The 19,127-nt window shown below is 39.4% G+C and overlaps 1 protein-coding gene across 5 annotated transcripts in view; it reads right to left on the minus strand.

The window, feature by feature from the left end:
* Nucleotides 1–19,127, minus strand: part of nav1b (neuron navigator 1b) — an 89,047-nt gene that overhangs the window by 64,813 nt on the left and 5,107 nt on the right. For all 5 annotated transcript variants that reach the window (XM_084063184.1, XM_084063182.1, XM_084063183.1 and 2 more), the window contains exons 2-3: nucleotides 5,741–6,507; nucleotides 5,137–5,219 (exon numbers count right to left, since the gene is read on the minus strand). In XM_084063184.1, the coding sequence (XP_083919310.1) occupies nucleotides 5,137–5,219; nucleotides 5,741–6,480 (823 nt within the window). In that variant the 5' untranslated portion in view covers nucleotides 6,481–6,507. The remainder of the gene's footprint in view (nucleotides 1–5,136; nucleotides 5,220–5,740; nucleotides 6,508–19,127) is intronic.

Raw genomic sequence — 19,127 nt, forward strand, 5'->3', positions numbered from 1 at the left:
ACAGCCAGTTACACAGCTGTGTCTTGTAAATTTCCCTGGACAATGTGTGTAATCATTATGGGGCTGCTCAACTGCAATGCTGGAACTGTGATTATGATGATGAGGCAATGAATAAAAGAGCACCACAAACACTTCCAAAATGTTCTCTCCCCTTAAAACTGAGAATAAAAAAGCTATAAAAAAAAGTGTGTGTGTGTGTGTGTGTGTGTGTGTGTGTGTGCACGCACGCACATGACCACATAGTTGGTCACAGCATAAGGACACATGCATGCGTTCATAGCTGGTGTCAAAGATGTGTGGTGTAGTCATTAATACTAGCTGTATCAAACTTCTAAAATGTCTTCAGATCTAAATGAAATCATGGTGCTGGATGGAACGCGAATAGCCTGGGGATATATATTATAAAAGACATAATAATGTGTTTTGTCTTTTTTGTTTTTGTCTATTCCCATTGAATTATATGTTCCGGAGAACTGTGGGAAATGAAAGGCAAGTGCATCTTGTTCCTGTTTAGATGTCAGCCAAGGTGATTAAGTCATTGTCTTGTGCAAATGTTGGAACAGTGCTTTATATTAAACTATGACTTATGGTATACGTATTACTGCCAACCATTTTCCAAGATTCAAGATTTTATTTGTACTTAGTCATCATACTGTACGTGCAGTGAAAGCATACCGGAATGAAACTTGCGAGACTCAACCGTTAATGGTCCGCAATTACTATAATACCTTTTTCCAAAGCTCTTTACAGTGTGTGTTACATTCACCCATTCACCTTCACACAGGTGGAGGCAACCATGGTACCACGATGATTGGGAGCAGTTGGGGGCTCAGCGTCTTGCTCAAGGACAAGGCCCACGATTTGTACAGTCTGCCACCGGCCTGCTTGGACCAGGTCAATCGGTGTAAAGCAAGACACGCACGTTTTCTTAATTTGGTTGGAGGAGGTGCAGCCAGACACAGTAGATGTCTCCAAAATCACAAAAACCCGATTTATTTGTTCTGCTTTTCTGTTTCACTTTGGCAATAATCTTCAGGTTTTTATGCATTCTAACACACGTAACCGCCAAAAGATTCACTGAGTCGAAATGCACGGAGACAGTTGAACGCATAATATCCATATACTGTAAATAGGTTTGTCCTTCACAAAGGCTTACTGATTGATCAATTAGATAGATTATATACTGTACACTGACAATTATGTTTGGTTCATCATATGAAATAAAAAATAAAGTGATCAAAACGGTCTATGTTTCCAGTATGAACGATAATATTGATGCCGGTATGGTTGTTTAAAATCTTTCCAAAGTAAGATATTTAATTCCACCACAGATTATTACCGACCTTTTGTTTCTGCAGATGTTCTCATGGAACGCGCCATTATTTCATCGCTAAATGGCAGATATTTCACCATACAATTCAATTGTAGTTGAAGCCAGATGCAGTGACACATCTCAAAAATGTTATGGCCACAAAAGAACGTTTTTTTCTCCTCATCCCTCATGTCTGTCCTTTGAGGCCGAGGTGAAAACTGATCCTCAAATGAAACCACTCAATCTCTCGGTCCTGCATCTGTCCACCCTGATCTGATGACCACTCAGTCGCCACGCACGTCTCTCCCTAGGGAGTATGGTGGGTGGCTCAAGCCCCTCGCAGTCATTTAGTTAATTAAGAACCCACTTAGAGGTTATCTATCGCAGCCCTGTGCAGTTTTACGAGGTTGTTTCTCATTTTCTGGACGTTGGTGGTCATAACACACATGCATCAAAATAATGTATACGCACATACTAACAGTATGTACGTATGTGTAGTATGTATGTATGTATGTATGTATGTATGTATGTATGTACAGTATGTATGTATGTATGTATGTATGTATGTATGTATGTATGTATGTATGTATGTATGTACAGAATATGTGCAATATGGCACATTAATAACACCTATTAATTTAGCCATTTGGATAATCTAACCCTATTTGTTATAGAGCTAGTATGTTGAGATGATGGTATTGTTTGCTGATTTTGATCAAGAATCAAATAGTTTTATTTGTTTAAACGATCATTAGAGAAATGTCTTAATACATATACAAATAACCGACTCAAACTTTCAGAATGTCAACTTAAGTCCCTCAGGAATATCTTATCATGTACAGTACATTACTCGTCTTTTCTTAATGTCTTTCTTGTATCAATAGATATATTTTCTTTTCTTTTTATTTACGTTTACCCAGAGGGTCTGGGGAGCATACTATACTTGCACCGGATAAATAAAGGTAAAAATACATTTCAGTTCCAGTTGTTTGCAGCTCATGAAATTGGTATGAATTTACTTGCATTTGTAACTGTACAGAAAGAAAAACTAGAGTTTCTTTGATTACTCTTCACACACATTAAATAATGATAGATACGGTTATTGAATCAATCATCTTTTTAAATAGAAGTTACAGCAAGCAAATATTGATTCTGATTGATTCTAATAATTTGTTTATGAATGCAAAAAAGCTATGCTATTTAGAGGTCAAAGCATCCATAGTATTGCGTTGAATGAGCCAATTTAACCACATGAACCCTAGCATCCCTATTCTGGGTGCATGCCATAATAGGCAACGCATCACAGAGGATCGGGCGAAATACAGACCCCTGGGTATTTCGGTCAACAAAATATAGGATTTACGTGGTTACCGTAATTATGTCTATTGGGTTAATTGGCTGAGATACAGAGGTTGTATTGAATGTACTGCCCCATTTAAAGATAGCCTAATTAAATATTGACCTGGCCGACTACTAGGGTGCCATGGTTTTACTGTATATACCTAATGCATTTGACACATCTTCTATAATGTAAACATTGCAAATAGAACAAAGGCATCATTCCGATGTGGTAAGTCCATCCATCAGCAAGATGCTTGAGATTTAAATTTCAAACGAGTTCTGCATGTGTGTATGCAATCCACAGTTTACAAAAAATACATCAGAAAATGTTGATATATAAATCATTTGGTGTTTTAAGAAACAGTTGGCAAAAATGTCATCACAAACGCAAAATGAAGACGCAAATATACATGTACTGTCAATGTGTATACAGTATACTCTGCCATAGGTGTTTAATATGGGAGATCTGGTGACTGAGAAGGCCTTAGCAAATGATTAATGATTTTTTTGTTTTTATCTCCGTTAGGCGGAGATTTTGCATTCACCCTTGTGTGTGTCTGTATGTTTGTCCGCAGCTAATCTCACAAACTACTAAGCCAAATGAAACAGCATCATATTTCTAGTGCACGCTGGCAGCAGACCAAGAATCTAAATAGTTTAGGAAAGATATTAGAGAATTTTAAATTTTAAATTCATTTTAAAACATGGGACATTCTGCATAATGAGTACTTTCTACTTTTGGTAATTTAAGTACATTTTGATACCACGTTTTGTACATTTTGAATTCCAGACTTTTATTTGTAACAGAGTATTTCTATATTGCAATATTGATACTTTTACTTAAGTGAAACATTTGAGTACTTTTTCCACCACTGACCACAAGACATGCATGCTACAGTACACACATGCTCCTGCCAGTGCCCTTGACCATGGTGCTGGCATTATTACTGGAGTTGATCCCTGAGCACTGTACGGTGGCTGCTCACTGCCCCTAAATAGATAGGATGGGTCAAATGCAGAGGATACATTTCCCCAAGGGGGATAATAAAGAGTGTGAAATTGCTGTTTGTCTGTTTTTTTTGTTTGTTATGTCACCAAACTACAACTTCTAGTGAGTCCCCATTTCCAATGTTCGTCTCCCGTTCTGTGCTAGAACTAGAGGACCGAAGTGACGGAATAACTACCTGTAACGTTGTTTGTAACTACCAAATAGTGTTACGTTAAGTGTTATAATCATCCTCCTGACCTGACCAGCGATACTGAGTGTAAAGTAAACCGTATTCACCTGCGTTTCCAGTAAAGTCTACTAACCTGGATAAACTTTGTCGTGCCCGTCCTTACCCACTCCTCATCACCCAGCAGCACGACAATAGGATAAAGGTGTTCACTCAGAATAATGAGGGCAGTATGATTTAAAAGACGTCATCAAATGTGCGCTTTCAACCACAATTTGCATCTTCCCATAGACTGAAATGCAGATGTCACTGTTCCTATTGAAAATAACGATTACTCTTTCACAGACACTTACTATAGATATTTTTCTCTTGCCATCTTGATCCAAAATCGAATTAAACAAGCTCTGTTCAGCATTTTAATACATGCCACAGAGCATGATACTGTAGGATGTTCACTGCTTGAATGTATCATGCAGTAGTACACACCTGTATGGAAGCATCTGCATTTGTTATATTTATCCACTCATTTCTTCAGCTTTTTCTATTAATTTTATTGTACCCGTCTAGTATGTATAACAAACCGTGCTGTGTTGACAGTGCTGTGAGGCTTGGGAGTAGTGTTGCCTGCCAAAAGGACGTGACCTCCCACATGTGCATAAAGAAATATTACTGCAGCAGTGGAATATACCTTTGAAAAATTGCCGGTGAAAGTGCTGATGTGCTGAACAGGTGTTGTGTAATGACGCTTTTGTTGTGAGTTGGCAGCAGCACCCGTGTGAACTGCTGCCCCTCTAAATGGAGTCCAGAGGGAGTCCAACGTTAAAGCTCCAGTGACACAAAGGATGTGAAATAACAAGTGGAAAACTCTAAACCAAACTTTGTTTAGAGTTTTCATTCAAAAATCTGATGTCCAACATTTAGAGAAAAAATCCTCTAATTTTATAAGGTATTCACAGTACAGAATAAAAATTCATTAGAACTTTTCACTTAAAGCATATAATTTGTTGTCCAGTGTCCCACAGGGATCTATTGATCCCTATACTTTTTCCCTACCAAATCCCAGCCAAATATAGCCGATGTATAAGCTGACAACACGTCACAACGCATTGTGAGCAGAATGTAGGGACGCCAGTGGTTAACGAATGCTTAGTTTACTAAGTGCATAATTTAGACATTTTAAATAGTAAACCTAAAGTAATTGGATTTTGTAATGAATAAATATTCATTTTTGAACATTGTTTAATTATTGAGTTTCTGTGTTCACTTGCATGTTTCCAACATTACACTGTAGGTGTTGTTCTCACTCACCCAGGTCATCACAGCATACTTCCATGGAGTCAGAGGAACAGTCACTCAGATCATCGGGGGTGGTGTCCTCCTGAACCTGGAACCTACAATGGAAAACACAAAAGCACACCACATAATCATTAAACAAAATGTAATAATTATACTTTGTTGCACAATGGTGTTGCTCCCCAACAAGGGAACCAGGAGACCTGGTACTGCCAGACCCCTAGTGGTTGAAATCTGAATGGCCGGGCTTCGCATGACGTGTGTCCCTTCTATGTCCCTTCTATGACGAAAGGGGGACAGACTTTTTTGGCTGGGGCCGGGGGACAAAGTGACCATGCCCATGTATGGAGAAAACAGATACAAAGCCTCATGTAAGCCCGACCCCTTGGGTCTGGCAAAAATAACATGCAAATCCGTTATTTGAAAAGCAGATATCTAAATTAGGCTTAAGCCCAAATAATCAAATAACAGAGCACCTTTGTGTTTAGCAAAAATTTGATATGTTAAAACCAAAAGATGTCCTTGAATAAGTTTTATATTCTAAATGTAAATTCTAAATGTAATATGTCTGAAGCACATTATCTTCTTGATCTTATAAATGGGAAAACACTGCCCTCACCTGAACCTGAATGGAGCAACAGTGGCCATGTTCACTCTGCCTGGCTCGCCCCCTCTGTGTGGTGCATTCAGATAGGGAGCTTTACAAGTCCCCATTCCCTGGTCGGAGACATTTACAGTCTGTTTGTGGACAGTTCCGAGTCCAGCTGAAGGAGGCCCATTTCCATTGCCATTTCCGCTTTTAATGTGTGGGACTTTTCCCCTGTTATGGCTTAACTGAGCATCAACTGGCATGGCATCCTCCTCATCAGCATTGTCCACGCTCCTCTGACGATATTTCCCAAAGGTCCAGTTCTTGTTACCGTTCCTCCTCACCTGGAGGTCTCGTAAGGCCGTTTGGGCCAGCGTGCCGCTGCCGAGGTCCAGCGTGTCCTTGGAACGCGGCACTTGCCTCTTGGGCACCTGAGGGCTGCTGTACGCCGAGCACGTCCCGTTAGCCCTCTCCAGTGTCGCCGGGGTTCTGGAGGTGCAGAGCCCTCCCCTCTGTTGCAACAGGTGGTTCTTCAACGCCGTGCCTCTCAGGAGCTCGCTGGGAACTGACGAAACAGACGATGAAGAAAAAGCAGGCCTCAACTTGGATCCATGCTGAAACTGTGCCGTGGGATTGGGGAGGCCGCTGTGTTTCTGCTTGGGATCCATCTTGGTGAGTTGCATCATGCTTCGGGGCAGTGGTAGACTTGAACTGACCCCTGTGCCGGTCTGGGTCTGAGACATTGTCTTGATGTTCACGCCTCCACTCATGGTCAGCGATGATCAGCAGAATAGTGTCTGGAATTGAAAATTGGAGAGGAAAATCACATAGGGTACAGACATTGAAAGAAAAATCACAGTCATCCTAAATTTGTCACTGCTGTGATAAAACAGCAATATTCTATCATCGATGTGAAAGACTGAAGAAGTGAACTAACCACAGACTTAATCACAAGACTAAATACATATAAAAGAAATACATATTTAAGAAAGAGAGCTTCACAACAGTCAACAGATCAAAGAATTTGAACATCTGAAGATTATTAAAAAAGGCCTTATAAGACGTTTGCCAGGTTGAATCCCTAGAATGCCTGGGGAAATCTGTCTGGGACAGCGTACGTTTATGAATATACAGTAAGTGTCCTTGAGCACAATGAGCAGTGAACTGAATCCCATCTGCTCTCAGTGGTGTGTTTGTGTATGTAATACATCGCTCTTTTAAGTTTTGTACAGTATTTTCTCTGCTCATTTTTGTAAACGAGAATATCTTTGTGTACTAAAATGGTTGTTTTCTTGTTAAATAAACAAAAATCAACCCATAGCAGCAACAATTAAGTACTGTAGGTAACAACTAGGAAGGAAACAAGACAACCCAGATAGAAGACCAAAGAGGCTGTGCTGCTCCTTACACCCAACCAGAAAGTTTGGCCGAAGAGTGGCACTAAAGGAAAGGCCGTAGGGTCACAAAATCAGCAGTGTGCATCATACAATCTGTCTTTTAGATTATGAGATACCTAGGATGCAAATGTTAAATTATGGCCAGAGGGTGGCACTACAGAAATGGTCATGGGGTCACTCAAATGGTCAAGGTTAATCCTCGAGGGAACATGAACGCAATCAGTAAATTCCGTGCAAATCCAGCCGGCAGTTTTTGAGATATTGTATTTGGGACCAAAGTTTTTGAAGGACAGATGGACCAACACTGCCATCCTTAGAGCACTGCCACAGAACCCCCCCCCACAAAACATTATAATAAATCATTTTCATTTTGTATAAAGTACATCGGATACAATATAAACTCAATATCCTTCACAAAAAAACAAATAATAAAATCTATACACAAACACTACAGTAATCCCTCCCACACACACACATAAATAAATAAAGTATTTAAAAATAACATCCATCCACATGACCGCACAAATGTCTTCTTCCATCTTTTAATGAAACATTCAAGGAAAAATAGACACTCTCCATGAATAATAAAGAGGTCAAGCTATCTTTTTTTCTTTTCCTTTTTTTTCACCAACTGCATCTAACGGTTTAAGCAGCCTGTCTGCAACAACCCATCACACAGCGTCTTAAAACACACCATATGATCAAACCGTTCTGCCTAATGTATTCCTGGTTCTGTGTCCTCAACATCCGGTGTGAAGCATGCTGTGAAAGCCGGTGGCAGACTGACACCGTTTGGCACACGCAGCGGGGCCACGGACGGGTCCTTTCAGGCCGTGCCAGCACCGGCTGGCCACGTGGCCATGCAGACAGAAACCACTCCTCCTCCAGTGTAATGCAGGGGATTCTCTGATCAATCTCTGATCTTGTCACTTAATACAGTGGTTCTCAACCTGGGGGTCGGGAGCCCCAGGGGGGTCCCCACATGATTTTGGGGGGGTCCACGCCTCTGCGTTGTGAGCTTGTAGATCAGCTATTTTCACAATGTTGCAGATCAGCTATTTTCACATTACATTTAGTTTAGTCAAACTAAATGTAATGCCTCAACTCCTACAATTCCAAGTGCTTCAGGGTGGCGGATCCCCTGTTCAAAGACACGGTTGAGAACCACTGACCTAATACAACCCCAGTTAACTGCAGCAAGTCATGTTCTGGGCTACTGTAGTTATTTCTTTGTGGACAATTCTGTCCTGAAATGAGATGGCTACCATTTAAAAGATGCATGTTTTTTTGTGTGTTTGTTGGTTTTGTTTGCCACTACTGTATGTAGTACAACAACGACAAAAATACCACAATCATAAGAGATCTTCACAATTTTCCAAATATTAAATGAATATGACTCTGAGCTACATGTTTTGCTTCTGAAATGTGTACTGTACAAAGTAACAAACCTTGTGGTCCCTTATTGCACACAAATCCATCCCCAAAAACATCTGCCCCAGATGTCCTGTGCCTACACAATGAAGCTGTGAGTTGATGCTTAACATGCCAGGACTTAAGACCACCTGACATGTAAGTACTGTACATGCAGTAAGGTTTGCAATGAGCAGCTGGTGCAGTGCACACAGGCAACTCTCTGTCTGCCTGTGCCCACCGTCTATCTCTGACAACATCTCTGTATTTATACCCCTCTGCCTATTGTCTAATTTGTGCTCTGAAAATTGCACATTGACACGCTCACAATGAAACGTTTCCGCAATGCGTTGTAGATTGGCTATTTTCTCTCTCTCTCTCTCCTTATCGCTCTGACAGCTTTCATCTCCGTTGAAATGTTTTCTTCCCTCTGTCAGCCTCTCTACCACAGACGCACAAGCCGGCTACATGCACGTGTACTGGCACGCAAGCACACAAATGCATGCAAACAGAAGTACATACCGGTATATCTCAACTGTCAGAAAAAAAACATAAACTGTGGCACAGTTTAGTATAAAATTGTTTATTACCTCCACAAATGGAACGCCAAGGAGATGAATTATATAGGATATAAGTTTCTTTGCAAAATAAGAATAGACACTCAAGACACTAGATCAACAACAACAAATTCTCCTACCTGAATGACATCCTCAGGATGAGAAACACACTGACTGGGCTTAAGTGTCAGACAAGAGTATTTGGTCTGAACTGTATGCTACAGTACAGACCAGCCCAAACCAGCTAGTCTCCCCAGAGATGGTATGGTCTGAACTGTACAATGCAGCTTACAGTAATACAATTTAAGTCCCACATGCTGTTTGACAAGAGCGTGCGAGTCAGCGGATGCTGGATGGAAACATGCCAATGAGAGAGAGCGGAATAAAGACAGATTCCAAATAAATCTGTTCGGAACACCGTTCACCCCCACTCTCGCTGTCTCTCTCTCTCTCTCTTTATTTCCACCTCTCACCCTGTTTCGCTATCCCTCTCTGTCCTGATCGTTTTCATTATCACTCTCAAATAAGACACATGCACGCTCAGCATATACTGTATACTGTACACACACACACACATGCGCACGCACGTGCACACACATGTGCACATGCACCTCCAGTAGTATTATACATGAAGAAAAGTGTACAAAAAAGTGAGTACAAAAGCTCAAGAGCACACTCACATTCTCTCGTCAGGAATGCAGACATTAGTCATATTTCGATCTTTCTCTGATGATGACATCATGCCAAGTAGTCCCCTGGGGTCAGTGAGTGTGACTTTCAATGCCTTTGAACTTGCCATCCTTTCAACTGTTCCATCATCAAACCTGGCAAGACTAATTATCCCCACAAGCCTATAATCAGCCAGAGGGCTAAATCAAAGTTACTTATAGTGACCGACAACATGTCTGCCCTGGATCAGTTTACTCAAACGTACTCCTTGTAACCTCCAAACTCATTGCAACGTCTACAATACTGTACCATGCGTCGCAAATGTAATTTGCAGGGACGTGCACAGATAGACTCTAGGTGGTGCTAGAGCACCTGCCCTTTGCCCTCTTGACCAGAAGTGCCCTTTTTTTCAGTTTACAGCAGGGGTCTTCAACAGGGGGTCCTCAGAGTTACTACAGGGGGTCCGCCAGATCTTTATGTGATATGATTTTTCTTTTTACCATAACCACTCGAAACCTAGCATCCCTTTTCTGAGGAGAACTTTAGCCAAAAATAGCCGATCTACAAGCCCACAACGCCTCGGCTATTTTTGGCAAAGAGGTATAGGTGTAGAGGGAAAAAAGAGCAGACCAAGTAAAAAAAAAAAAGTATAATTTACTTGAGCACCTGCCCCTCAAAATGTCTGTGCACGCCACTGGTAATTTGCCTTTGATTAATTAATATTCAAAATGCTACAGTTAGTATACTGTATACAGTAGTACAGTCCTTTATGGGGGGTGATGGCTTACCTGAATATCCTACAACATGTCTTAAAAGTGACTGAGAGAATTTTGCGTTACATTTGATGAACTATTCCAGTGTTTCTCGAATGGACCCTTACAGGTCTGTAACTCTGAGAGTCTACAAATGGAGCCAAATGGATCCTTAAGGGTCCATTTGGTTCAAATTGTACACTCTCAAAGTTATTAGAATCATTGAAATTAAAAACTTTGAGAACCACTGAACTATTTGATTAAACTCCTCTGTAGCACTGATATAATCTTATCAGTCTCGTCACATGCTCCATTTACGCCTTGTCTAACAACACAGTGAGATACAAGTAGGCTATGTTGAACCAGTTTACAAGTTTCCACATAAGTCAGTTTTCAATACTGTTATATTGTCTGGATTCATCACAGCCTTGATCCATTTCTTTATATTTAGCACCAAGTCCTAGATTCCTGATCTTATCTGTCACTGATTACTACTGTGCCCTAGCTTTGCTAGAGAGGAATTTTATCAAGGCTGGGGTGCCAAATTGCAAATACAGTTAGGGTTTGGCTATACCTAAAATATATGTACATATATGCAAAAACACACAAATCAGACAAATCAGACAGCACAGTCAACAAATACAGTACTATGTAGGCAAGCATTGCACACACAAATACAGTACCACACACACACACACACACACACACACACACACACACACACACACACACACACACACACACACACACACACACACACACACACACACACACACACACACACACACAGTACATTTGTGTACACGCACGCGCATGCACACGTACACTTAATGTACTGTACGTATATTGGCAGACATAAACAATGACTCTTCTTAAACTTAGCTCAAGGCAGACTGTTAGGAGACACCCATTCAGGCATCGCTTATCCATTTACTGTGACAGCTCAAAGCTGTACTTTGTTGTTTCATTGCCTCCAGCAGAGAGAGAGACATCACTGATTACAGACTGCAAATTCCTAACTATTAGGGATAAATGGCTGAAAATCCCCTCGTAAAGAACATTTTACTCATCTAAATTTGTTTCTGTCTTATCCATCTGCTGTTTGCGAACGCGGAAGGAAGCCGCGCCTCCGCCCAAGTGGAGCCTACTATGAAACCCTGCTCGGCTTGTGTGTCTGTGTCTTGCGGCTCTGTGTGCAATATTGTGTGCGTGGCGTGCACTGCCTGTGTGCAACCGCCAGAGTGCGCCAGAGTGCAGCTACAGTGAAAACACACACACACACACACACACACACACACAAAGTCCGTAAATACACAATATTTTCGAGCTGAGCGTTCGCGCATCTTGTTTAAAATTCTGGACAATATCAGCTGTTTCAGTTGATTTGGCTAATTAGAGGATGTGAAGACAAAAGCTTTAATGAAAATGGATCTGCAACAGTATTAGAATCATCTTGCACTATTTCCTCATTAAAATGGCCAAAAATCAACAACATTACCTAATAATCTGGTTATCAATACACAGAGGAACACATGACAATTAATGGACCAAGAGAAACCCTTTTTCATAATTTCTGTAGAATTGCCATAAGGTATATATCTTGTGTAATTTGAATTGGTTTACTGTGATGTACAAAAGGGCTAATGTGAATATTTTATTCCACAGGCAAAACTTTCAACATAACTCACTAAATAACACAAAATGTTTACATATTACTTTAAAATCGCAATCAGTAACAAAATCCAGTGGCCCGTCCCTACTCGTTATGTTACAAATCAAATGACTGAAATTACTTTAGTTTGAGATAACAAAGCCAATTTCAACTAACATGACATTAAACAATTAATTCCAATCTAATTTAACATCTGCAGTGTCTAGTGTTAATATTATCTTTGACAGCCATTTTAAGATGTTTGGTTCAATGTCTTTAATGTCACATTCTAAGAATCCCTTCACAATAAAACATGCGTCTTAATGATCCATCCATTTCCTTTTCAAAGGTGTCTGTAATCTGATTACTGGTAACTCGGTTACCATTTTATGTGATTACTTTACTGTAAATCTGGTCCTTATAATCTGTTGCCAGGTAACCTTAGCAGTGGGGTCAACGTACAATAGAAAGTGTCATGCCTTAAAGGTCAGTGTGATGTGGTCATGCTAAAGTGAATCAGTGTCATGTGTCCAGTTGGGTTCCACTGTTTCCATTGGCTGCCTGGACACAACAACCATGGGGAAAGCCCTTCGATTTCCCAGAATCCCAGAATCCCAGATCTCTGCTAATCACATCAAAATCACAGAAGATGGCTAAGCTCTTCCTATGCATCCGCAATAGATTATAATAACATTATAGCACTTCCCTTCAGGAATTTGTGTACTGTATGCCTGTGTGTTTGTGCGTGTGTCTGTGTGTCTTTGTCTGCAAATGTTAGCACGTGTGCAGTCCATGCAAAACACTTTTTTTCTCTCATAATGGCCAATAAATAGGTAATCTTTCACAAATATTTTCCCGTTAATGTTTTCAATTGCCTGTTTAGGGTTTACAGTATAGGGTTTAGTGGTTAAGGGATTAACATATTTATACCCTAAGCCTATGTTTCTGTGGTGACAAGTCATGTTGTCAGTTGTTGCATTGATACAGTAGGTACTAATTGGACAAAGTCTATAAATTAGTTCCATTATTGTGATCACTTTATCTCTTGGTTCTAGCCTCATATCTCTCATATCTTTATCTAAAACTGGCACACTGAGCGGGGGGGAAGAATCATACCATACAAGGAATATTCTGCTGAGAAATATCTTGGCATGATCGTACAAACACCCAGGATCCCTGAAATCAAGCTGCTGTTTTGCAACTGACTTGTCTAAAATTAACTCAGTAGCGTGTGCTGGAGTCCCACCTGCAGTTCACAGCAAAGTGATGCTTCAAAGTGTGGGTGATTGTCCATAGTTTGCCATCATGATTTATAATATGTATACTGCGAACTAGGGCATTAGGACAAAGAAAATAGGAAACGTGCATGGAGTCCCTCAGAATAAACAACCAGAGCATCAGTAAATGACACAGCATGGCTGTCCAAAAATAGCAGAGGCTGCAGTGTTAAGCTGTCAGCTCATGCATTGTATATCCAATAAAAACATGGCTTTTCACTTTATTCTTTGGTGCATAAAAGTCATTGGGTAAAATTCAGAGCAAGTCTTGCTATCCTTGACTATGTACCCAGACATAAAAATGTATCCGTGAATACGAATAGTACAGTATGTGTATAAAGTGAGTGATGACAGCCATAATCACAGCCTTTAACCATACCCAAGGCTTTCACCATAATATGCTGCTGTGCTGTGAATAAAACATGGTTGCTGTGCTTGTGGATTGTGGAATGCTTCCATTACAGAGAATATCTCAGGCTGACAATAAGATGGACTGAATATCATAGAGTGATTTCTTTATGTGAAATTCTGTTCTTGAAGGACTTTACAACACCGGCACGCAATAACACCAATACCTATAGCATCATTATGTTACATTGCAGATGCTCACCTCACCTCAAATCGTAAGTGAAAGACGAAATGTCCCAGAAAAACTAAATCACGCACCTCAGTACAGACCTGTTGCACTTTAGTCTGTTAGTAAGCTGTCCAACACCTGTAGTGCAGTGGATAACAGCAATATTTGGGAAGAATCATGCAGATTGAGTGCTTGTATGATTTTTCCATTATCCACTGCACTACTGGGCTTTGCAGCACAATATCACTCTCTCCCAAACCACTTTGGTTGCCCATCTGGGCCAACAGTTTATAATATGTTCTCCAGCATCTGGACAAGTTTAAATTTTAAGATCTACCCTTCAACCGGTTACTGTAGATTACAAGCATATTACGTATGTATATTATACACACAGTAGCAAACTGTGGAGATATTCTCCAAGCTGGGCCCTCAACCTCAACCAAAATTGACCGTTACCAAATGGACCTGTTCCATTTCTACACTAACACTGAGGATTTTACAGTGACTGTAGATTGTGGGCCCAGAGATTTAAAAGAAATTCATCAAATGGGGGTCCATGGCCCAATGTGTATCAAAATGGTGGTTCCTGAAATTAAAAAGTTTGACAAACACTGATGAACGGTACACCAAGTAGACTTACTAAATCCTGCACATCCTGCACATTCTTACAGTACATGTCATGACCCAAGATCATGGATTAGAATATGTTCTGTACTGGAGAGAGGTTGAACCCCACACATTCCAACCAGATGTTTTATAGTTTTTAAATACTAATTTGAGTGTTTATTTAGTTTTTAAATTAGTCTTTGATTTCAGTTTAGTTTTAATTAGTTGTATAAGTGCATAAGTATTTTTGACTAGCCTGGAATCAAGACTCGTTCAGCGCTTTATCTTATATATTAAAAAGAAATCCACTTTGCTTCTAAAAAACAAATGCTGAATGAGTGCATCAGTCTGGATTCCAGGAATTGTCTAGTTTTTGTTTATTTTTTATTTAATTTTAGTCAGTTTTTTTTTGCAATTTCTGTCTACGTTAAGAGGTGGAGAGACAAGGGAGACTCCCGTTACTGAACAAACACTCTATATCAATGTGGACTATCAGAATATAGAGCTATTTAATACTTATTTTAACAAACAAATATCACTTACCCTACCTTTAACAATTGATTTAGGTTTTCTGTTTGTTTTATTTTAGTAGTAGCTTTAGTTAACTATAGTTCCAACACACTGTCACTAGCACGCAAACCCAGACAGCTCATGAAGATGTCTACTTCCTGCAGCAGCTCAGAAGCCTCAATATGAGACACTCTATACTAGTGCAATTCTACAAGGCTGTCAATGAGAGATAAGAGTTAAGAGCGAGCAAGAGATGGTTCTGCAACCAGTGGAGGCAGCAACCTCCAGTTCAGTGGTGGAAAAAGTACTCAAATGTTTTACTTAAGTAAAAGTATCAATACTGCAATATAGAAATACTCTGTTACAACTAAAAGTCTAAGAATTCAAAATTTACTATAATAATACAGAAGTATTGGCATCAAAATGTCCTTAAAGTACCAAAAGTAAAAGTATTAATTATGCAGAATGTCCCATTTCAAGTTTTCAAATGTATAAAAATAGCAGATCTACAAGCAGATCTACAAGCTCATGTGTCGCATCATAACGCATTGTGAGCTTGTAGATCTGCCATTTTCAAATGGCCGAAATGTATATAGGGCTGAAGTGGTTAATGTATGTTTTGTAATAATAAACTAAATCTACAAAGTAACTAGTAACTAAAGTCTTCAAATAAATGTAGTGGAGTAAAAGTACAATATTTGCCTCTGAGATATAGTGGAGTAGAAGTAAAAGTATTGGAAATTGGAAATACTCAAGCAAAGTACAAATACCTCAACATTGTACTTAAGTACAGTACTTAAATACAGTATATCTACTTAGTTACTTTCCACTACCGTCCGTTGTCAATATATGGACCACTAAAATGACAGTAGAGGCCATTGTAGATAAAAAGACCCTCTCAATATATATATACCTTGAATCTAACGTATACATCTCTGCAGCACACACTATTGTTTCTTGAATGTCAAGCTGTACCAAAGCTGTAATTCGAGTGTCTCTAAACTAAATATCTGTCAGCCTGTTTCTTGCAACTTCTGAAAGGTAATCATACCTTGACCTTTGAAACAATTTGCCTTGGGGGAAGTTCAGCAAGCATGCAGTGAAAGTGAGACTGTAACCACGTTTTACACAAATTATGCACTTAAATATAATTTGTAGGTACAGTACTTTCACTTGATTTGATCAATTCAATTTAACATACTTTTACCGTATCATTCTGCTCCCACCTTTCTAAACAAATATCAGACTTTGAACTTGGATTGATGACAATCATAATGGGATATAGGCTTAGTATACCATAAATTCCTGAACCAGACAATTTTCAGAGATAAATCAAAGCAAACGTAAAATATAGGGAGTAAAAGCCAGAGATGAACACCTTTTACACCAAAGAGAGAACCATACCAAGGATAATGTACAATAATAATGAAGTAATTTTTTAAAATATTTTATATATATGTATTTTTTTCTAAATATTTTATATTTTTTAATATGATTTGATCAAATTGTTATCCCAACCTGAACATTTATTTTCTGTTTACCAAACATAATGGAGAGATGGGGAGACCCCTGTTACTGAACAAACACTATATCAATTATTGCTATTGGATTATAGAGCTATTTAACAGAAAATATCACTTAACACCACCTTTAAATTCTATGTTTTGTCATTCACGGTCCCAGGGCTCAACCTATAAATACATTTACCACCCAATGGTGTTGTCAGGATAAATAATAGGTCCCATTGACTATGTAAATGTGGTCTTAAAAAGAAAAAAGTAACCTTTTTTGATATAATTTATATTCATTTGAAAGTGATGTTGTAACCAAGGGCCTTAGGTGAAATCTTAATGACCAGCAGAATAAAAAAAGAAACAAATTGTAAAGTAAATTAAAGTACTGTTACAACTATGCCAGGAAAACATGTTTTGAAATTCAGCCTCGACATTTCTCACCCGGGACATATTTTATAGACTGACATCTGGCAGATCCAGCAGACTAAAACAGAAAACTATTAAAAACTAAAGAAAATCCAGAGCTGTCTCTCCACATCACATGATAGAAACCATGGAGGATTATATGTGGAAAACGCAATCATGCTCACTTCACAGCAACATTTTTACATCCCATAAAGTTAGTGGTAACAAATATAGGCTTCCCTAAAGCACTACGGCACAATAGATAAATAAAACCCCACACAGTCAAGTGGACCATTTGGTTACACTCTCAGAGCTAAGAAAAAGTCATACATCAAAACATATTCACGCTCACCTCTCAAACTACGTTTTTTTCCCCCCTCTGATCCGTGACCCTGGATTTTCTCTGGTCAGTCAGTAGTCTATGATGACCTTCTATGGGATACAATGCGGTGCAGGCTTTCCAAGACCAACATGTGTGTGCCATTCTGGTTTAGTCAAGGTAGAACATGACTACTGCCGGAGCATCTGTCTGTGTGTGGACTAGACATTCCAAACCAAAACGCCCACGCTGGCGAGAATACACACACACACACACACACACACACACACACACAAAACCACACACACATATACAAACAGATTCAGGATACTCTGAGCAAGAGTGAAACGTGGCATTCACAGAAAGAAAGACAGATGCTGTACATGCACAATACATCTGCCATAATTTAAACTGTATGCACTACTGTTGTAATTATCATAATAATAAGAGCATCACTTCTGATGTTGTGTGTAATTTTCATTCTGCTGCTGCACTACTGTGCAATTTCACTGAAACACAATGTTATTACCGGAGCGATTGCAGTGTCATTTCACTGAGAAACTGTGATGAAAAGTAAGTTGGAAAGCATGTTTCAGTGGTGTAAGTAACTAAGTACATTTACTTAAGTACTGTACTTAAGTACAATTTTGAGGTACTTTTACTTTTACTGGAGTATTTCCAATTTGTTATACTTTTATTACTTCTACTCCACTACATCTCAGAGACAAATATTGTACTTTTTACTCCACTACAATGATTAGAAAACTACTAGTTACTAGTTACTTTGTAGATTTTGATTATTTTTACAAAGAATTACGTGAACCACTTCAGCTCTATATACATTTTGGCCATTTGAAAATAGCCGATCTACAAGCTCACAATGTGTCTCAATGCGACGCATTGCGAAGCTTGTAGATCTGCTATTTTCAAAAGATGTGTATACATTTTACACATTTACTCAAGTAAATTTAGAATTCTGGACTTTTACTTGTAACAGAGTATTTCTATATTGCAGTATTGATACTTTTACCTAAGCAAAACATTTTAGTACTTTTTCCACCACTGATTTGTTTTAGCTAGCTGTTCTGAAAGGGAACAGCACAGCAAGGCTCTCCAGAAGGCTTGTTTTTGCCACTGTAATAGATGTTGTCTTACCACAGCTCGCTATTCTGGCTTCTTATCCCATAATCAGATATGGCTTTGAAATTATTTTGAAAGTTCAAAAGTGCATCAAGTTGTGCGCGTGTACTTGCGTGCACGTGTGTGTGTGTGTGTGTGTGTGTGTGTGTGTGTGTGTGTGTGCCCATGACATCATCCAGCATTAGTGGTACTCCCCAGGCTATATATTCTATAGGACTCCCTGTATATTGAATTACATTACTCTGCGTGTGCATGTGCGTGCGTGCGTGTGCAGGCAGTGCAGCATGTGTCTGTGTTTTTCTATATGAAAGTGTTAAAGTTCAAAACAATACCACACAAAGAAGAGATAGGTATCTCAAAGAAAAAGATATACAGTATTAGATGTTCTGGTTAACCTTAGTGTAAGGCCATCTAGATGACTGCTACAGTGATTCGATGGTACAGGATCACACAATTGTATGAGTCAATAGGTCTGAGACAATGCTGGTCTCATGACTCCTTGTCCCAGTCAGAGCAACAGACAGACACCCAGGCCCAGCACGAGACCATCGTTTTCACCAGGAATGAGTTCAGGCTGGCTTTGTTCTTTGTGTCCCCCATTCCCTCTGTCTCTCTGTCTGGACAGCCATATGA

This window comes from Gymnoscopelus microlampas, assembly GCF_963454915.1.
Source record: "Gymnoscopelus microlampas genome assembly, chromosome: 7".
NCBI classification, from domain to species: domain Eukaryota; kingdom Metazoa; phylum Chordata; class Actinopteri; order Myctophiformes; family Myctophidae; genus Gymnoscopelus; species Gymnoscopelus microlampas.